This window comes from Phaenicophaeus curvirostris, chromosome 26 (assembly GCF_032191515.1).
Source record: "Phaenicophaeus curvirostris isolate KB17595 chromosome 26, BPBGC_Pcur_1.0, whole genome shotgun sequence".
Lineage (NCBI taxonomy): Eukaryota > Metazoa > Chordata > Aves > Cuculiformes > Cuculidae > Phaenicophaeus > Phaenicophaeus curvirostris.
In genome coordinates, this window is record NC_091417.1 from 6,418,331 (window position 1) to 6,436,757 (window position 18,427).

Here is an 18,427-nt window from a genome sequence, read left to right on the forward strand (position 1 = left end):
CCCTTGCACCCCCCACCCCCTTGCACCCCCCCACCCCCTTGCACTCCCAGCCCCCTTTGCACCCCCAGGCCCTCCTCACACCCCTTTGCAAGCCTTACACCCCATCCCTCCTTCCTCCACCTCTGCCTTCCTTGCACCTCCCTTTGCCCCCCCCCCACTTTGCATCCCCCACCCGCTCCTTGCACCTCTCTCTCGCACACTTCCCACCTCCCTTGCCCCCTCGCCCCCTTGCCCCACCCTTTCCCCACCGCCCCTCTTTTTGCACCCCCTCTTTACCCCCTATCTGTACACCCCTCTGCCCCCACCCCCTTCCCCTTCCTTCCCTTCTTCCCCTCCACTTTCCCCTCTCTTTTCTCCTCTCCCCCCTCTCCTTTCTCCCCATTCTGCCCCCTTTCCCCCTTCTCTCCCCCCTCTCTCCCCTTTTCCCCCCTCTTCCCCCTTCCTCCCTCTGTTCCCCTTTTTTCTCCCTTCCTTCCCCCCTGTTCCCCCTTTCCCCCTCCCTTCCCCCCTTTTCCCCATCTTTTCCTCCTCTTTCCCCCTTCCCCCCTTTTTCATCCTTCCTTCCCCCCTCCCCCATCTTCCCCCCTTCCCCCCTTTTCCCCCTCCACCTGTCTTCCCCCCTCTTTCCTTCCTTTCCCCCATTTTCCCTCCCCTTCCCCCCTCATTCCTCCCTCTCTTCCCCCTTCTTTCCCCCCTTTTCCCCCTCACACCCTCTTCTCCTTCCTCCTTCCTCCGTTTTTCCCCCTCTCTTCCCCCTTTCCCCCTTCCCCCTTTTTCCTCCCCTTTCCTTCTCTTCCCCCCCTTTTCCCCTCTTTTCCCCTCTCTTTCCCCCCTTTCCCCCCATCCCCTTCTCTTTCCCCCCTCCCTTTCCCCCCTTTCCCCTCTCTCCTCCCTTCCCCCACCCCCCCCCCCCCCCGCTCCCCCATAATCGACTCCAGCTGCAAAAACATTCCCCGCATTCGGAGGCGCCGCCGCCTCCGGAGCCGCCCCCGCCGCTCCCTCCCCCCGGGCCCCCGAGCCGCGGGGCAGCCCCCCCGCCTCCGGCCAGCCCCGCCCGCCCCTGTCCATCCATCCCCTATCCACTCCTGTCCATCCATCCCCTGTCCATCCATCCCCTGTCCATCCATCCCCTGTCCATCCCCTGTCCACCCCTGTCCATCCATCCCCCGTCCACTCCTGTCCATCCATTCCCTGTCCACCCCTGTCCATCCATTCCCTCTCCATCCCTGTCCATCCATTCCCTGTCCACCCCTGTCCATCCATCCCCCGTCCACCCCTGTCCATCTCCTGTCCACCCCTGTCCATCCATCCCCCGTCCACCCCTGTCCACCCCTGTCCATCATCTGTCCACCCCTGTCCATCATCTGTCCACCCCTGTCCATCCATCCCCTGTCCACCCCATGTCCATCCATCCTGTGTCTATCCATGTCCATCCCATGTCCATTCATGTCCATCCATGTTCATCCATGTCCATCCATCCCCTGTCCATCCATGTCAAACCCATGTCCATTCATGTCCATCCCATGTCCATCATATGTCCATCCATGTCCACCCCCTGTCCATCCATCCCCTGTCCACCCCTGTCCATTCATCCCCCATCCACCCCTGTCCACCCCTGTCCATCCCCTGTCCACCCCCTGTCCACCCCTGTCCATCTATCATCTGTCCACCCCTGTCCATCCATCCCCTGTCCACCCCGTGTCCATCCACCCTGTGTCCATCCCATGTCCATCCCATGTCTGTTCATGTCCATCCCATGTCCATCGATATCCATCCATCCCGTGTCCATCCATGTCCACCCCCCGTCTATCCCGTATCCATCCATGTCCATCCATCCTGTGTCCATCCATGTCCATCTGTGTCCACCCCTGTCCATCCCCGTCCATCCATGTCCATCTCCTATCCAGCCCATGTCCATCCCATATCTGTCCATGTCCATCCTGTGTCCATCCCATCCATCCAGCCTGTGTCCATCCTGTGTCCATCCATGTCCACCCCGTGTCCATCCATCCCATGTCCATCCATTCCATGTCTGTACCATGTCCATCCATGTCCGTCCATCCATTCTGTATCCATCCCATGTCCATCCATTCCATGTCCATCCCCTGTCCATCCAGCCTGTGTTCATCCTGTGTCCATCCCTCCCATGTCCATCCTGTGCCCTTCCATCTCCACCCCTGCCGTGTCCATCCCTCTCAAATCCATCCCTTGTCTATCCCTTGTCCATCCATCTCGCATCTGTCAGTCCCCAGTCCATCCATCCCGTGCCCTTCCATCCCATGTCCATCCAGGAGGTTACACCAGGATGTGAATTGGGTACCATGCTCACCCACCCTGTGTCCACCTATCCCACAGTCCCTGGATGGGGTGTTGGGTGGAGATGGGGATCTGTGTCCATCCATCCCATGTTCTCCAGGAGGTAACACCAGCAGGGGGATGGGGTACCTTGCCTACCCATTCCACTTCCATCCATCCCCCATCACCCAGAAGGGTCAATGAGGTGCTGAGATGTTCTCCTGGAAGTACATCAGGATGAAGAGGTGTCCCATGCTCCCCCACCGCTTGTTCATCCATCTCATGGTCTCTGGGTAGGGTGCTGGGATGGAGATGGGGTACCTCACCTGCATGTCCCATGTTCTCAAGGAAGGATGCTGGGAATGAGACTGGGCATCACATCTACTCTTCCCAAGTTCTCCAGGAGGGTGCTGGCATGGAGAAGTGGCTCAACGTCCCCCACTCCCACACCTTTCAGGGTGGGACTCCTACACAGCGATGGGGTCCCACCTCATCCAGGCAGGGTGGTGGGGAGGATGTGGCATCCCCCATCCCACATCATCAGGGCAAGGTGATGGGATGGAGATGAGATCCTGCATCTGCCTTGGGAAACCCAACCCTCCTTGGGGACACCTCTAACAGCCCGGGGGTCACATCCTGCTTTCAGGCAGCTTCGTCTCCTTTAAGAGCGGCGCAGCGAGGAGCCCAATTTAGCCCGCGCGGCCGCCTGTCCTCGCTGGCGTCCGGCCAGGGCTCTGCTGGCCTCAGCCAGATCCGCGCCAGCACCAGGGCGGACAACGGGGCTGGGAGCCCCCAGGGAGCCCCCTCCGTCCATGTCACCCGCAGGTGCTGGTCCCCTTGGCCTTGGGTCCCTGCTGGCTTCGCGAAGTCATATCAAGCTGTGAGCAGGCCACGAGCTGGGGACGGCCAGCCGTGTCCCCAACGAGGCCCTCAGACCCGTCACAGGGGCTGTCCCTCATGGCCTCCACGCTCCTCGTCGCCTCTGACACCCCCTGTGTCACTGCCGGGGACCCCACTGTCCCCAGGGCAGCGTCACCCAGAGCTGGGCTGGTGGGACATCCTCATGGGGCAGAGGGGGGACCCTGGGGGACTGGGGATAGGCCAGCCTGAGGGCCATGGGGACAGGAGCACCCACGGGACAGGATCGCCCTTGGATATGGGGACAGGAGAGCTGGTGGCCAGGGGACGGGGAGCCCATGGTCCTGGAGACACGGCATCCAGTGGCCAGGGGACAGGAATGACCATGGGCCAGGGTTCCTGAGGGACAGGAGAGCCCCCAGTCCAGGGGCCAGGAGAGCTGGTGGCCAGAGGCCAGGAGTGACCATGGCTTAGGTGACAGGAACACTGGGACAGCCAGTGCTGGGGACATCCCGTGACACGTCCTTCTCCCAGTGAGACCAGTTCCTCCCTCCAGCACCCCCTTCCCTGCACTGGTTTCACCACGGGGCTGATCCCTTGCTCAGACAGAACCCCGTGACGTCACTCCGTGGCCAACCTGACCACGGCTGCTCCTTGTGGGGACCCCCCTGTCACTGTCCCCACCAGCAGGAGCCCCGCGAGCCTCCCTGGACACTGGTGTGATGAGTTGTGGGGGCTCTGGGTGGGTGTTTGCCCTTTAATTGACTTCTGCCGCATTGGGCAGCTGTGAAAACAGAGTGGGACTCATTAGGGGACATCAAAGGACCCCCACCACGGCCTGGCAGGGGACATGGTGGGACTCGCCACTGGTGTTTGCTCCCTCTTCGCTCGGCTGAAGAGAGGAAGAGGAGGATGGGAGTCACCAGGCTGGGAGGGTTGGGGCTCAGCCATGTGCGGTGAGGAGGTCCCTGTCCCTGGGGTGACCCATTCTCTGGCTTGGCAAGGCCTGCAGTGACCCCTCCCCAGGGTTATTGGGACATGGGGTGACCCATCCACAGAGTTAGTTGGATTTGAGGTGATCTGTCCCCAGGGTGTCCTGGATGTGGGGTGACCCAGACATGGGGTGACCCATCCCCAGGGTGACCTGGACCTGTCATGAAGGGCAGCTGGATGCAAGATGACCCATCCCCAGGGAGATCCATCCTTGGGGTGACCCATCCCCAGGGTTACCTGGACATGGGGTGAGCCATCTCTGGGATTCATTAGGTTTGAGACGATCTGTCCCCAAGGTGACCTGTCACGGGGGTGACCCATCCTCAGAGTGATCCAGACCTGGGGTGACCTGTCCCCTGGACCTATCACCAGCATCACCTGGGCGTAGGGTGACCTGGACGTGGGGTGACCCGGACGTGGGGTGACCCATTCCCAGAGTGACCAGGACCTGTCACCAAGGGCAGCTGGACCCAAGGTGACCCGTCCCCAGGGAGACCCATACATGGGGTAGCCTGTCCCCAGGGTGACCTGGTCCTGTCACCAAGGGCAGCGGGACCTGAGGTGACCCATCTCCAGGACACGGGGTCACCCATCTCTGGCTGCCAGACCAGGGGACAGAGGGTGGAGGACAGAACGGAGCTTTGCCTGCAGACGCCCTCCAATCCCTTCCCTGCTTCCAAACAGCCCTGAGGCCAAAAAACCTCCAGAACCCTCCACCACCCCCAAAAAAAAGACCGAGAGGCCCTGGGCTGAGCTCCACAGCCACTGCCAGGGCAGCATCCAACCCAACTCCTCCAACTCCAGACCCAAACCCCCCTGGGCACAGCAGAAGCCTGTGGAGCTGGGGAGGGGGTGACAGAGACAGCCCCCCGTTTGGGTCCCAGCACCCACAGAACCCGCTGGATGCAGCCCCCGATCCCAGCTCTGGTTTGCAAAGCCTGGACAGCGAAGCCTTTAAAAGAACCTCATCCTCCAGCTCCCACATTCCTGGGTGGAGAGAGTTTACATTCCCCTGCTTCAGCTCCGGAAAACAAAGTGGTGTTGGGTGGAAGCTGCTTTTTTGGGGAGCGAAAGAAGGAGAAGCAGCCGAGGGGGAGCATCCTGAAGCCAAAGGGCCCAGCGCCAGGGCTGGATACGGCTCTGGGGTCCCCAGGACAGGGGGGAACCCCCTGCGGTGGCACTTTTGGGTGCAGGGGGGACCCCTCGTCCCTTGGCCAAGGTTCATCCCAAGTGGTTTTTCCACGGGGGCGATAAAATCAATCCCAGTTGAATTCCCATTCCATAGGGGGGTGCTGGGGGGGTCCCTGCCACCCCATCCCGCTCCATCCCTCAAACTCCTTCTCCAAACCACGAAGAGGGGAAGAAAACCCTTTGGCTCCGTTCCCCCCGCCTCTCCTCCCTCTCCCCCCCACTCCTTCCAAGTCATCGCTGGAAAATTAAACCGGATCCAAAGAGTTTTTCCCTTCCAAAATGTGTTGGAGAGGCGCTGCCTTAACCCTTTCGGCGCCTGCGTTTTCCCCACGCCGGAAAATTGGGATTGGAAGGAAGTTTTTGGGATCGTCCCAGGGCTTGGATGGGGAGAAGGGAACCCCCCCAACCCACCCCCTCTTTGTGCTCTGAGGCTCCCAAAGTGACCGAGAGGAGGAGTGGGGGTCTCACGGGGGCTGCTTTTGGGGCGCTGTGGGGTCAGCGCTTCCCCAGGCCATTTTGGGAAGAGTATTGGGTTTGGAATTTCAATTCAATCCAGCTGATTTAATCCCTCCTTCCTCTCCGCCAGCTCCAACAGCATCGCTCGCACCCCAAGAAGCCGAATCAGAGCCGGGACCCCTTTCTGCCCATAGACTCTGGATTGGGGGGGCCCAGGCACAACATAAACCCCCAAATCCTAGAGAAAATGTGAACTATTTCCTATGTAAAACCCAAAATTTCTCTCTTTTAGGAGTTAAACAGATATTTTAGCCCCTGCAAAGTGCTCGGTTCCAGCTGGGCTCGTCCCCCTGGGGTGATGGAAGCAGGGGACCCGTGAGGATCCCCCTCCCCATTTAATTCCTGGTGTTTTTTCTGGGGAATGAAAAAAGAAAAGCCCTCAGGAGGGAGGTAGCGGCTCGCTTGGCTCGCTTGGTTTTGCAAAGAAATATTTAAAAAGGAATTGGGGAGGAAAAGTCCGTGGCCAGGCGGGAGTGGGGGGACAGGCAGGGAGGAGAGGGGGGAAAAAAAAAGGGGGGGAAGAAAAAATGGGATTTTTTTATATTGGGGTTTTTTTTCTTTTTTTTTTCCACCTTTTTTTTTTTTTTTTTTTTTTTTTTTTTAGGGGCTGGCCTGGAGCGGGAGCGGAGGGGCTGGAGAGGGCTGGGATGGAAACGGAGAGGGAGCAGAGCTCCCCGCGGCCCCAGCGGCTCCCGGGAGGGGGAGGCCAACCCGCCGCGGCTCTGCCCCTTTTTCTTCTTTTTTCCTCTTATTTTTCCCCCTCTGCTTTTTTCCTTCCTTACTTTTCCCCTCTACTTTTCTCTTTTTTTTTTTTTATTTTTTCTCCTTCTTTTTTCTCACTTCTCTCCTTTATATTTTGCCATTTTTCTCTTTTTGTCTTCTTTTTCCTTTTTCCCTCTCCTTTTTCTCCTCCCCTCCCTTTTTATTTTTTACTCTCTCCTTTTTCCTCCTCCCTCTCCTGTTTCTCCTTCTTTCCCCTCTTTTTCTCCTTTCCTCTCTCCTTTTTCTCCCTTTCCCTTCTTTTTTCTCCCTTTCCCCTCTCCTTTTTTCTCCCTTTCCCCTCTCCTTTTTTCTCCCTTTCCCCTCTCCTTTTTTTCTCCCTTTCCCCTCTCCTTTTTTTCTCCCTTTCCCCTCTCCTTTTTTCTCCCTTTTTCCCCTCTCCTTTCACCCCTCTTTCCCTTCTCCTCTTCCCCCCTTCCCCCTCTCTATTCTCCCCCTTCCCCTCTCTTTCCCCCCCTCTTCTCCCCTCTCCTTTTCCTCCCTCTCCTTTTTCCTCCCTCTTTTCTTTTTCCCTCTTTTCCCTTCTTTCCCCCCCTGCTTCCCCCCCACTTCTTTTTGTGTTTTAAATAGAAATGTATAATTAAATTTACAAATTCTATTTACAGGTTTAATTACAAAAAAAAAAAAAATCCAAAGAGAAAGCGAGACACCCCTTAGACGTTAATAAATCTAAAAATAAAAAATATATAATAACCCCCCCCCAAATAATTCAAGCCGAAGGGCAATGGCTGGGCAGGGGGGTCACACCGTCGTCTCGCCCTGCTTGCTGTTGGTGAGCCGCGTGTAAAACTTCCTCCACGAGTGCAGGGTTTTCCCTGACCATATCCAAAAGCCGGAGGTGATGCCCACGATGAGAGTCATGAGATACTTGATCATGTAGACGGTGAAGTCGGGGGTCATGCGGGGGGTGAAGTGGAGCGGGCAGGGGATGGCCAAGCTCTTGCAGTTCTGGCTGATCCAGCTGCGTTCCCAGTGCTCGCGGAACGCCTGCTCGTAGAAATAGCAAGCGATGACGATGGTGGCCGGGACGGTATAGAGGACGCTGAAGACCCCGATCCGAACCATCAACCTCTCCAGCTTCTCTGTTTTGGTTCCTCCGTGTTTCATGATGGTGCGGATGCGGAAGAGGGAGACGAAGCCGGCCAGAAGGAAGGAGGTTCCAATGAAGAGGTAGACGAAGAGCGGCGCCAACACGAAGCCCCGCAGAGGGTCAATGTTGTTGAGGCCCACGAAGCAGACGCCGCTCAGCAGGTCCCCGTCGATCTGCCCCATGGCCAGGATGGTGATGGTCTTGACGGCCGGAACAGCCCAGGCAGCCAGGTGGAAGTACTGGGAGTTGGCCTCGATGGCCTCGTGGCCCCACTTCATGCCGGCAGCCAGGAACCAGGTGAGGGAGAGGATGACCCACCAGATTGAGCTGGCCATGCTGAAGAAGTAGAGCATCATGAAGAGGATGGTGCAGCCTTCCTTCTTGGTGCCCTGTACCACTGTGCGGTAGCCGTCCTCCTGGAAACGCTCGTTGCAGACCACCCTCTCCTCCAGCACGAAGCCAGCAATGTAGGCCACCGACACCATGGTGTAGCACCCCGAGAGGAAGATGATGGGTCGCTCAGGGTAGCGGAAACGCTGCATGTCCACCAGGTAGGTGGTGACGGTGAAGAAGGTGGAAGCACAACACAAGACGGACCAGATGAGGATCCAGATACGGGCGAAACGGATCTCATCCTCGTTGAAGAACATGTGGCCATCGGGGCGGCTGGGCTCGCAGGGCGCCGCGCAGTCCTTCTCGCCCAGGAACTTGTAGTTGAGGTAGCTGGGGACCTTCAGCGCCCGGGGGCAGTGGAAGGGGTGGTCGAGGGTGGCGTAACGAGGGGCGCCCGGGGTGCCCTGGCCGGCCAGCGGCGTGGCGCTGGTGAGCAGTGCCGGTGACCCGCCGTCTTCCGAATGGTTCTGCCCCACGCAGATCTGCTCGGCGCCGTGCCGGGGGAAGTTCTCACAACGCAATCGCTCCGGCCATTGGAACCCAAATTTATTCATGAGGGCTTCGCAGCCCTGGCGCGCCCGCTCGCAGATGGAGCGGCACGGCGGGATGGCCTGCTCCAGCACCGTGCACACCGGGGCGTACATGGAGCACAGGAAGAACTTGAGCTCCAGCGAGCACTGGACCTTCACCAAGGGGTAGAACTGATGAACCTCCAAGCCCGCGTCCTCCTGGTTGGTGTGACCCAGCAGGTTGGGCATGATGGTCTGGTTGTAGGCGATGTCGGTGCAGAGCGGGATGGAGATGGGCTGGCAGAAGCCGTGGTCGGGGATGGAGATGCCCTTCTCGCCGTGCAGCTGGCTCCGGCTCGGCCCCGGCACGCTCAGCCCCAGCAGCAGCCAGGCCAGGGCGGGCAGCGCCCCGGGGGGGGCCATGGTGCCGCCCGCTGCCGCCCCCGAGTTACCGTGCCCGGTGCCCAGCCGGACGGCCGCTCCTCCCGGCCAGATCCGCTGTGCCCGGTGCTGCCCGGACGGTCCTGGTGACTGGACCCCCTGTGCCCGGTGCTACCCGGACGGTCCCAGTGACCAGATCCGCTGTGCCCGGTGCTGCCCGGACAGTCCCGGTGACCGGCTCTGCTGTGCCCGGTGCTACCTGGATGGTCCCGGTGACCGGATCCGCTGTGCCCGGTGCTCCCGGGACGGCTCCCGGGGATCAGATCTGCCCACACGGTCCCGGTGACCGGCTCCGCTGTGCCCGGTGCTGCCCGGACGGTCCCGGTGACCGGCTATGCTGTGCCCGGTGCTGCCGGGACGGCTCCCGGGGATGAGATCTGCCCGGACGGCTCCCGGTGACCGGATTTGCCGTGCCCGATGCCGCTCGGATGACTCCCGGTGCCTGGAGAGTCGGTGCCCGGTGCTGCCTGGGCGACTCGCGGTGTCCGGCCGCGCTCGGGTCCCTCCCGGACGGCTCCCGGTGCCCGGTCCGGGCTGTCCCGGCGCTGTCCCCGCTGTCCCGCCGGTCCCGGAGCGGCGGGCGGGGGCGGGGGGGGGGAGGGGGCGGGGCCGGGGGGGTGCGGGGGTGCCGGGGCAGCGGAGCGGCCGCACCGGACGCTCCCGCCGCCTTTGTGCGGGGCAGCGCCGCGGCCCCCGAGGGCGGGAGCCCCCCCCGCGCCGCCCCCCCGCGCCCCGCCAATCGCGGCCGGACCCCGCGGAGGCCCCGCCCCCTCCGGCCCCGCCCCCTCCGCGCAGGCCCCGCCCCCCGCCCCCGCCCCGCCAATCGCGGCCCTCCCCGCGCAGGCCCCGCCCCCTCAAGGCCCCGCCCCCCGCCCCGGCCCCGCCCCTTCGCCGCCAATCGCGTTCGAACCGAGGCCCCGCCCCCTCCCGGCCCCGCCCCCCGCGCCCCCCCCCCCGCCCCCCCGCGGGGTCCCGGGGAACCCACCCCCCCCAAAACTTTGTCTCCGCGCGTGGGGTCGGGACGGGGACACCGCGAAGAGCGTCCCCGCCGTGTCCCTCGCCCCCCTCGTGTCCCCTGCGTCCCCTCTGTCCCCCGCCCCCCTCCCCCCCGGTGCCCCCGGCGTCCCCCTCTGTCCCCTGCCCCCCCCACTGTGTCCCCTGCCCCCCCCTGTGTCCCCTGCCCCCCTTGTGTCCCCTCGTGTCTCCTGCGTCCCCTCTGTCCCCTGCTCCCCCCTCCTCCCCGTGTCCCCTGCCCCCCCCGTCCCCTGCCCCCCGCACTGTGTCCCCTGCCCCCCTTATGTCCCCTCGTGTCCCCTGCGTCCCTCCGGGTCCACTTCCCTCTCGTGTCCCTCCCATTTCCCTTGCTCCCCCTACCCCTGTGTCCCCTGTGCCCACCCTGTGCCCCCTGCCCCCTCTGTGTCCCCACACCCCCTGTCCCCTGCACCCCATGTCCCCTGCCGTGTCCCCCCAGCACCCACCTGGGTCCCAGCACCCCCCAGTGTCACCCAGAGCCATCCCCCCCGTGGCCCCACACGGCCACTGCACATCCCGGGGTGTCCCCAACAGCCCCAGACGAGCCAGGGGGCTGGGGGGCAGAGGACACCCTGCATCCTGCCCCCCACCATGGACCCACCCCAACCGTGGTGAGGGGCACCCCAAAAGTGGGGGCCAGGGGACACTGGAGGGGATGCAGAACACACTGGGGTCACTGGGACACAGTGGAGGGGACTGGGACACACTGGGAGCACAACAGGACATATCAAGGGGACTGGAACACACTGGGGGGCACTGGGACACACTTGGGAGGGGACCGGGACAGACTGGGGGGGGACACTGGGACATATTGACGGGGACTGGGGCAAACTGGGGGAGACCGGGACATACGAGAGGAGCAGGACACAGTGGGGGGACAATGGGACACACTGGGGGGGCATCAGGACATATTGAGGGGGACCAGGACATATGGGGGGCCTGGGAGATGCCAGCAGGGATCAGGACACATTGCAGAGGCACTGGGACACGCTGGGGGGACCAGAACACACTGGAGTGGGGCTGGGACACGCTGGAGTGGGGCTGGGACATACTGGGGGGACTGGGATATATTGGGGGGGGACATAGACAAAGTGGAGGGGGGGACTGGGAGATATTGGAGGGGACCAGGACACACTGGGGGGGGGATCAGGACAAACTGGGGTGGGAACACGCTGGGGGAGACGTGGGACACGCCAAAGGGGACGCGGGACACAAGAGGGGGTGTAACAGGGACACAGCGGGGGACTGGAACACATGGGGGGGACAGACCAGGATAGACTGGAGGGGACTGGGATGCACTGCGGGGGACGGGGACACAAAGGGAAGACTGGGACACGTTGTAGGGGGCACAAGGACATACTGGGAGGACTGGGACGCGCTGGGAAGGATGTGGGGCATGCTGAGGGGATTGAGGACACACTGGGGAGCACCGGGACACACTGGGGGAGCTGGGACTCACTGGAGGGCATGTGGGACACAGTGGGGGGACTGGGACACACTGGGGGCACTGGGACTCACTGGAGGGCATGTGAGACACATTCGTGGGGGGACTGGGACACACTGGGGGCGCTGGGACTCACTGGGGAGGATGTGGGACACAGTGGGGGGACTGGAACACACTGGGGGCACTGAGACTTGCTGGAGGGGATGTGGGACACACTGGGGGGACTGGGACACACTGGGGAGGCTGGGACACACTGGGGGCACTGGGACACACTGTGGGGGGAGAGTGGGACACACTGGGGGCACTGGGACGCACCAGAGCTCTTTGCCAGCCCCCGGACCCTCCGAGCCCCGCTCTCCCCGCAGGACGGGGCTCCCTGAGGAAGGGTGGGGGGCACTGGGGACCCCCCTGTCCCCATCCCGGGGGGCTCGGCGGTGGCAGCCGCTCCCCCTCTCGCCCCCCTCGCTTTCTCTCCCTTTCCTGTAACTCAAGCTTTTGTTGTGAGCTGGGAGAAGCCCCGGCTGCGTGAAAAGAGGGCCCCAAGCCTTTGAGAGCGTAATTGAAACCATGGCCGAGGGGGAGGGGCGGGGGGACACGGGGGACACGGGGGACACGGGGGGCACCGGCCGAGCCGCCGGCGGCGAGCGGTGGGGGCCGGGGGCCGGGAGAGCGACAGCTCCCGGCTGGGGCGCCCGGGGGTGCCGGCAGCGGGGACGGCGTCAGGTCACCACGTGCCACGGAAAGCGGCTCGGCGCCCCCGCCAACGCTTGGTGGGATGTTGGGGCTCCCCGCTCCAGAGAGGGGGTCGGGAGGGTTCCCCGCGGCTCCGGACGAGGCTGGGAAGGTGGCCCTTGGGTGGGATGGGTGACCCAGATGGGGCGCCCAGGGGTGCTGCTGTGGGGATCGCACCGAGCCCATCACCACCGCCACGTGGCACAGAAGGCGGCTCGGCTCAGCACGGCCAACACAACCTTGGGGCTCCCTGCTCCAGAGCAGGAGTTGGGATGGAAGATGGGGACCCCACGGCTCTTGAGGCTGGAATGGTATCCGCTGGGGGGAATGGAAGCTCGGCCACCCCCTGGCTGGAGCACCCAAGGATGCTGCCGTTGGGGACCACGCCAAGCCCATCACCACCATGTGGTGTGGAAGGTGGCTCGGCTCAGCATGGCCAATGCTTGTTGGGATTTTGGGGCTCCCTGTGCTGGTGAAGGGGTCAGAATGGATCCCTACGGCTCTGGATGAGGCTGGGAAGGTGGCCCTTGGGCGGGATGGGTGTTAGGGGATGGGTGACCACCTGCAACCCAGATGGGGCAACCAGGGGTGCTGCCAGTGGGGTTGGCACCAAACCTGTGACACCATGTGCCGCAGAAGGCGGTTCAGCTTGGCACAGCTGATGCTTGGCAGGATTTTGGGGCTTCCTGCAGGAGCTGGGATGGAAGAGAGGGATCCTCATGGCTCTTGAGGCTGGGATGGTGGCCCTTAGGTGGGATGGGTGCTCACCCATACCCTGGCTGGGGCACCCAAGGATTGGGGACCACCCAAACCCACCACCACCATGTGGTGTGGAAGGCAGCACAGCCAGCGCTTTGCAGCCACCTTCCAGTATCTGAAGGGCCTATGAGAAAGCTGGGGAGGGACTGCTTACAAAGGCTTGTAGTGATAGGACAGGGAGCAATGGGTATGAAGTGGAGAGGGGCAGATTTAGACTAGATTTAAGGAGGAATTTCTTCACCATGAGGGTGGGGAGGCCCTAGTCCAGGGTGCTCAGAGCAGTGGTGGCTGCCCCATCCCTGGAGGTGTTCAGGGCCAGGTTGGACGGACCTTGGGCAGCCTGATCCAGTGGGAGGTGTCCCTGCCCATGGCAGGAGGGTTGGAGGTGGTTGATCTTTAAGGTCCCTTCCAACCCAAACTATTCTATGATTCTATGATTGTGGAGCTTCCCGCTCTGGAGAAGGGGTTGGAATGGATCCCCATGGCTCTTGGGACTGGAATGGTGGCCCTTCGGAGGGATGAGTGACAGTGGATGGGTGACCACCCACACCCCAGCTGGGGCATCCAGGGGTGCTGCCCTTGGGGACTGAGCCAAGTCCATGGTCGCCATGTGGCTTCACTCGGCCAATGCTTGGCAGGATTTTGGGGTTCCTGGCTCCAGTGAAGTGTCAGGATGGGTCCCTGTTGCTCTTGGTGTTGGGATGGTGGCCCTTGGATGGGATGAGCGCCAGCGGATGGGTGACCAACCGTATCGAGGCTGGGGCACCCAGGGGTGCTGCCAGTGGGGACACACCCAAGGCCATGGTCACCATGTGCCATGGAAGGTGCCTTGGCTCAGCATGGCCAACACTTGGTGGGCGCCCAGTGTGGTCCCCACTGGGGAGGCTGCTGGCAAAGGGGCTGTGATGGCTGGAGCTGAGGCCACATCCTGGTGAGGGGCTGCCTCCTGTCCCATTCCTGGTTTCCACAGGGCAGCTCCTCTGGCCGCAGTTCCACTCGGTTGTGTGGGTGCAGGGAATGGCTTATGTGACTCCTGTGTCCTCTGTCTTGGTGACCTTCACCCCAGCCCCACCAGCTGGGGATGGTGAGGGTGAGGGTGCAGTGCCTGCACGGCCACGTGGATCTCGGCTTCATAAAGCTTTGGATCTTGGCTTCTTTCCGGGAGATGTCACTTCCAGAGTGTGTGGCAAGGTGTCCCCATCCCCTGGGTGCTGTGGGGTGCTGGTGGCTCAGGACATGGTGGCTCCAAGACCTCTGGGCATCGGGGACATGCAGGGATGGGGACCTATATCCTGCTGAGCCCTCGTGGGGAGGGGAAAACCTGGAGCAGACGTGCCAGCTAGCCCTGGGAGGGACCCCTGGGTTGGATGGGGGCGTCGGAGGACACCTAGGGTCCCACCTGCTCAGGGGTGTCCACTCACAGGGACACAGAGGTGGCTGAGACCCTTTGGTGTCATTCATCCCTGTCCCCAGGCTCCCAGCCTGGTCCCCTGCCAGGGCCCTCTTGGGTAGGAGAGGGTCCTGCCCCCTCCCCAAAATCTTCCCAGTGTGGGACTGGGTTAGTGTCTTGGGCAGAGGAGACCATGTGGGGACAGGGACCCATGCTGGCACCCAGCAGGGGAGGGTGGGTGCTGCCAGCGGGCCAGGCTGGGCATCGCTGGGACAACCTCAGCACCCCTGAGATGCTTGGGGATGGATCAGGAGCCCTGATCCCCCACTGCTCTGCTCCCACTTTGTCCCAGTACAGCACTGGGGGATGCTGGTGGGCACGCAGTCCTCTGCCCCCAGCACCCTGGGGTCCCCAGGTCGCCACCTGCCAAGGGGTGGCCCAAGGGTGCTGCCACCTCCGGAGAGGCTGGTGGCTCTGGTGGCCCTGCTAGAAGGGGCATGGTCCCCACGCAGCCCCCCTCTGCAGGACTCGACAGCGCCTTAGGGTGCCAGGGGGTTGGCGGGCCCTGCACCCAGGGGCACCAGAGATGGGGGACACAGCTGGAACCCCTCCAGGTCCTGGCCTTGGGCCCCCAGTAGTGCCCTCAGGGGTGCTCACCACCCCAGCCCTGGCCGCCCGCCGAGCCCCCTCCCCACGGCCAGGAGCCCCAGCACACACCCAGGGGGCTGGCACCGAGCTGGCACCGACCCTGCACGTCACACACAGCCCCATCTTGCACCCCCAACCCCCTCTTTGCACCCCCTGCTCCCTCCTTGCACCCCCAACCCCTCTGTGCACCCCACACTCCCTCCTTGCACCCCACACTTGTTCTGGTGGCCAGTACCGCTCAGGAGGTTGATATTTTGGGGGGGCTCTGGCAGTGCCAGCTCCCACCGCCCCCATCCCTTGGGGCTGGGCATGGAGAAGGGTGAAACAGAAATCGGGGGAAGCAGCGGCTGCGCCAGATGATGCCAGGCAGGACGGGGACCCCCGGGGGTCCCCCGGGAGCTCAGAGGAAGGCCCCCCCCAAGCCCCTGCCCCCGGCTTTGTTCCACATTTAAAAGCCTCTAATTAAAAGCAGCCACAAAAGCCCTGGCTGGTGGCAGGCTGAGGGTGCCAGCGAGAACAGGGGTCTGTCACCAAGGGAACAGAGAGGGACGTGGGGCCCTGGCGTGGGCACCGGGGGGACCTCGCACCCCCTGTGTGTGAGCGGGCACGTGCGCACACACACACACATGTGCACACAGACACATGCACACACAGGCGTGTCCATGCACACGCAGCACACGCAAGAGAGGCAAGCAAGGGGACAGGGCAGTGGGGCTGGGGAGCCACCAGGGGTGGGGGTGACAGCATTAGGGGGGCTTGTGTGAGCATTCCTGGGGTGGGTTTGCATGCCTGTGCCCAGCTGTGTTGCATGCACACTCTGCTGTTGGTTAAGGAGGGTAGGAACCAGTGCCTGCTGTTCTCAGGCCTGGTTTGTGCTGGTCTAAACTGGTCTGAAGGTCTGCAATAGGCCCTTAGGGTGGGAGCAGTCTGAGAGCAGCACTGACCGGGTGAGCTGTGGGGCGAGCCCCAGGGTGTCTGTGGGGTGAGCTGTGGGGTGAGCTGAACCCCGGGGTGCCTATGGGGTGAGCTGTGGGGTGAGCTGAGCCCCAGGGAGCCCGTGGGATGAGCTGTGGGGTGAGCTGAGCCCTGGGGTGCCCATGGGGCGAGCTGTGGGGTGAGCTGAGCCCCAGGGTGCCCACGGGGTGAGCTGTGGGGTGAGCCGAGGCTCAGGATGCCTGTGGGGCGAGCCGTGGGGTGCCCAGCACCGGGCAGTGCCAGCGCGGCTGCAGCGGGTGCCCAGGAGGTGCCGACTGGCACCGGGCACTGCGGTTCAGCCCAAGCCCAGAGGGTGCTGGGCTGCGACCCACGGGCATGTGGGCAACCTTGAGAGTGGCTGGAGGAGCCAGGGGTGCAACCCCCCCCAAGATGAGGGTCCGGCTACCCGGCCACCCCTGATGTCCAGTCGGAACGCAGGGCAGGTTTAGATGGACATCAGAAGCAATTTATTCAGCAAAAGGGTTCTCAAGCACTGGCAGAGGCTGCCCAGCGAGGTGGTGGAGCCTCCATCCCTGGAGGGGTTCAAAAGCTGGGCAGACGAGGTGTGCAGGGATGGATCAGCGGTGGGCAGGTACTGTTGGACTCAACGAACTCAAAGGTCTTTTCCAACTAAGTGATTCTATGATTCTATGAAACCCTGATGCCACGGTGGCTCCCAAACCTCATCCCAGTGCCGATGGGGGACAAACCCAGCCGAGCGGGGCTGGCAGGACGCTGGCCCGTGCTGGCCGGGCCGGTGCGAGGCAGGAAGCTGGCTTAAGCACACCTTGACCTTCCTGGCAGGGGAGGGTTCCCTTCAGCTTGTCCAACACATCTCCTGCCAGCACCCGGCATTGAAAGCACGGCGAGCTCGCGCGCGCAGAGGCCGGCATGAAAAGGCAGCTTAGGCATCTCCTGCTGCGAGAGATGGATTAGGGGCTTCGGGGAGGGCTGGGGGCAGCGAGAGGCACAACCGCCGCAGCACGCCGGGCCAGACTCCATGCCGGCAGCCGCTGGGCAAAAACCAGGCACGGACAGTCACGGTGCCCCTGGCTACCGTCTTGCTACCATTGGCTACCATCTTGCTGCCCTTGGCTACCATCTTGCTGCATCCTGGTAGGAGATGGGGGCAGCAGGCCAGGCCCAGGGGGGCGGGATGCTGGGGGGGTCCCCAAACCAGAGCGTAGGGGGTGACAGGGACTGTTGTGGCTGCGACGGGGACAGGAAGGGGGACAGCGGGGCTGGCAGCACCGCTCCCCATCCCAGCCCCCTCCATGGGTCCCCCAGGCATCTGCTGATCCTGTCCCTCAGCTGTCCCTGTCCAGAGGACGGAGGACGTGGTATTTTTAGAGCCACCCCGGGACTGCAGTGTGAGTGGTGACAATTTTTGCCCATGGAAGCAGACAGGGGGCGGCGGGGCAGGGGACTCTGCAACCCCACCAGCACCCCAAGAGTCCAGGAGTTTCCCTTTTGCTCTGATTTGTCCCATTTGTCCCCAGGGAGGGTCCCTGGGGGTAGGAGGGGTCTGGCCATCTCGGCTCTGTCCCAGAGCCCCATGCTGGGTTGGGGTCTGCGATGTCCCACGCAGGTGGCCAGGACCCCCGTGTGCCCCCCCCCCAGGCTGTCCCTGGTGTATGGGGCAGGGTTTGATGGCCCCTGCGGTGGGGGTGCCCCCACAGCAGTCCCTCTGCCCTGGGAACAGGGACAGCTGTGTCCCCAGCTGATGGCGGGGTCCCTGCCAGCACCCGGCATGTGACAGGAGGTGACAGAGCTGCCTGCTATTTATACCCACCCCGTGTCAGGGCTGGGTGTGGGGATGCAGGGGGGCTCCTGCCACAGGTGCAGGGTGGCCCTCAGTGTCCCCAGGGTGCCCGTCTGTCCCCCAGCAGCACCCAGACTCCCCGGTAGGGTTGGTAGGGCTGCAGTGGGGCAGGAGGCCCGTTCCTGCCCCCACGGTGTCTCAGAGCCACTCGAGCTGCCCCAGCCCTCTGGGGACACTGAGCTGTCCCCATAGGGACACTGAGCCAACCCTGTGCCCAAAGGGGCATAGAGCTGTGCCTGATGGGGACACTGAGCTGTCCCCATGCCCAACAGGGACACTGAGTCACCCCTGTGCCCAAAGAGAGCACTGAGCTGTGCCCGATGGGGACACAGAACTGTCCCATGCCTGACAGGGACACTGAGATACCCCTGTGTCAAAAGGGAATGCAGAGTTGTGACCAATGGGGACATTGAGCTGTCCCTGTAGGGACACTGAGCAACTCCTGCGCCTGAAGGGGACATAGAGCCACCCCTGTCCCCAAAAGGAATACAGAGTTGTGCCTGATGGGGACATAGAGCTGTCCTCACACCCAACAGCAGCATGGACTGATCCCTGTGCC

At 62.9% G+C, this 18,427-nt stretch overlaps 2 protein-coding genes across 3 annotated transcripts in view; one reads left to right on the forward strand and one right to left on the reverse strand.

Annotated features, from left to right (window-relative positions):
- GPATCH8 (G-patch domain containing 8) overlaps nucleotides 1-18,427 on the forward strand; it is a 152,358-nt gene that overhangs the window by 61,926 nt on the left and 72,005 nt on the right. The window lies entirely within an intron of this gene.
- On the reverse strand, nucleotides 7,227-9,575 carry FZD2 (frizzled class receptor 2). Its single transcript, XM_069877134.1, has one exon. It carries the CDS (start codon nucleotides 9,046-9,048, stop codon nucleotides 7,375-7,377), a length of 1,674 nt encoding a protein of 557 aa, XP_069733235.1. The 5' UTR covers nucleotides 9,049-9,575; the 3' UTR covers nucleotides 7,227-7,374.

Coding starts and splice junctions, on each gene's coding strand:
- FZD2 (XM_069877134.1), bottom strand. CDS start 9,048: ATGGCCCCCCCCGGGGCGCTGCCCGCCCTGGCCTGGCTGCTGCTGGGG.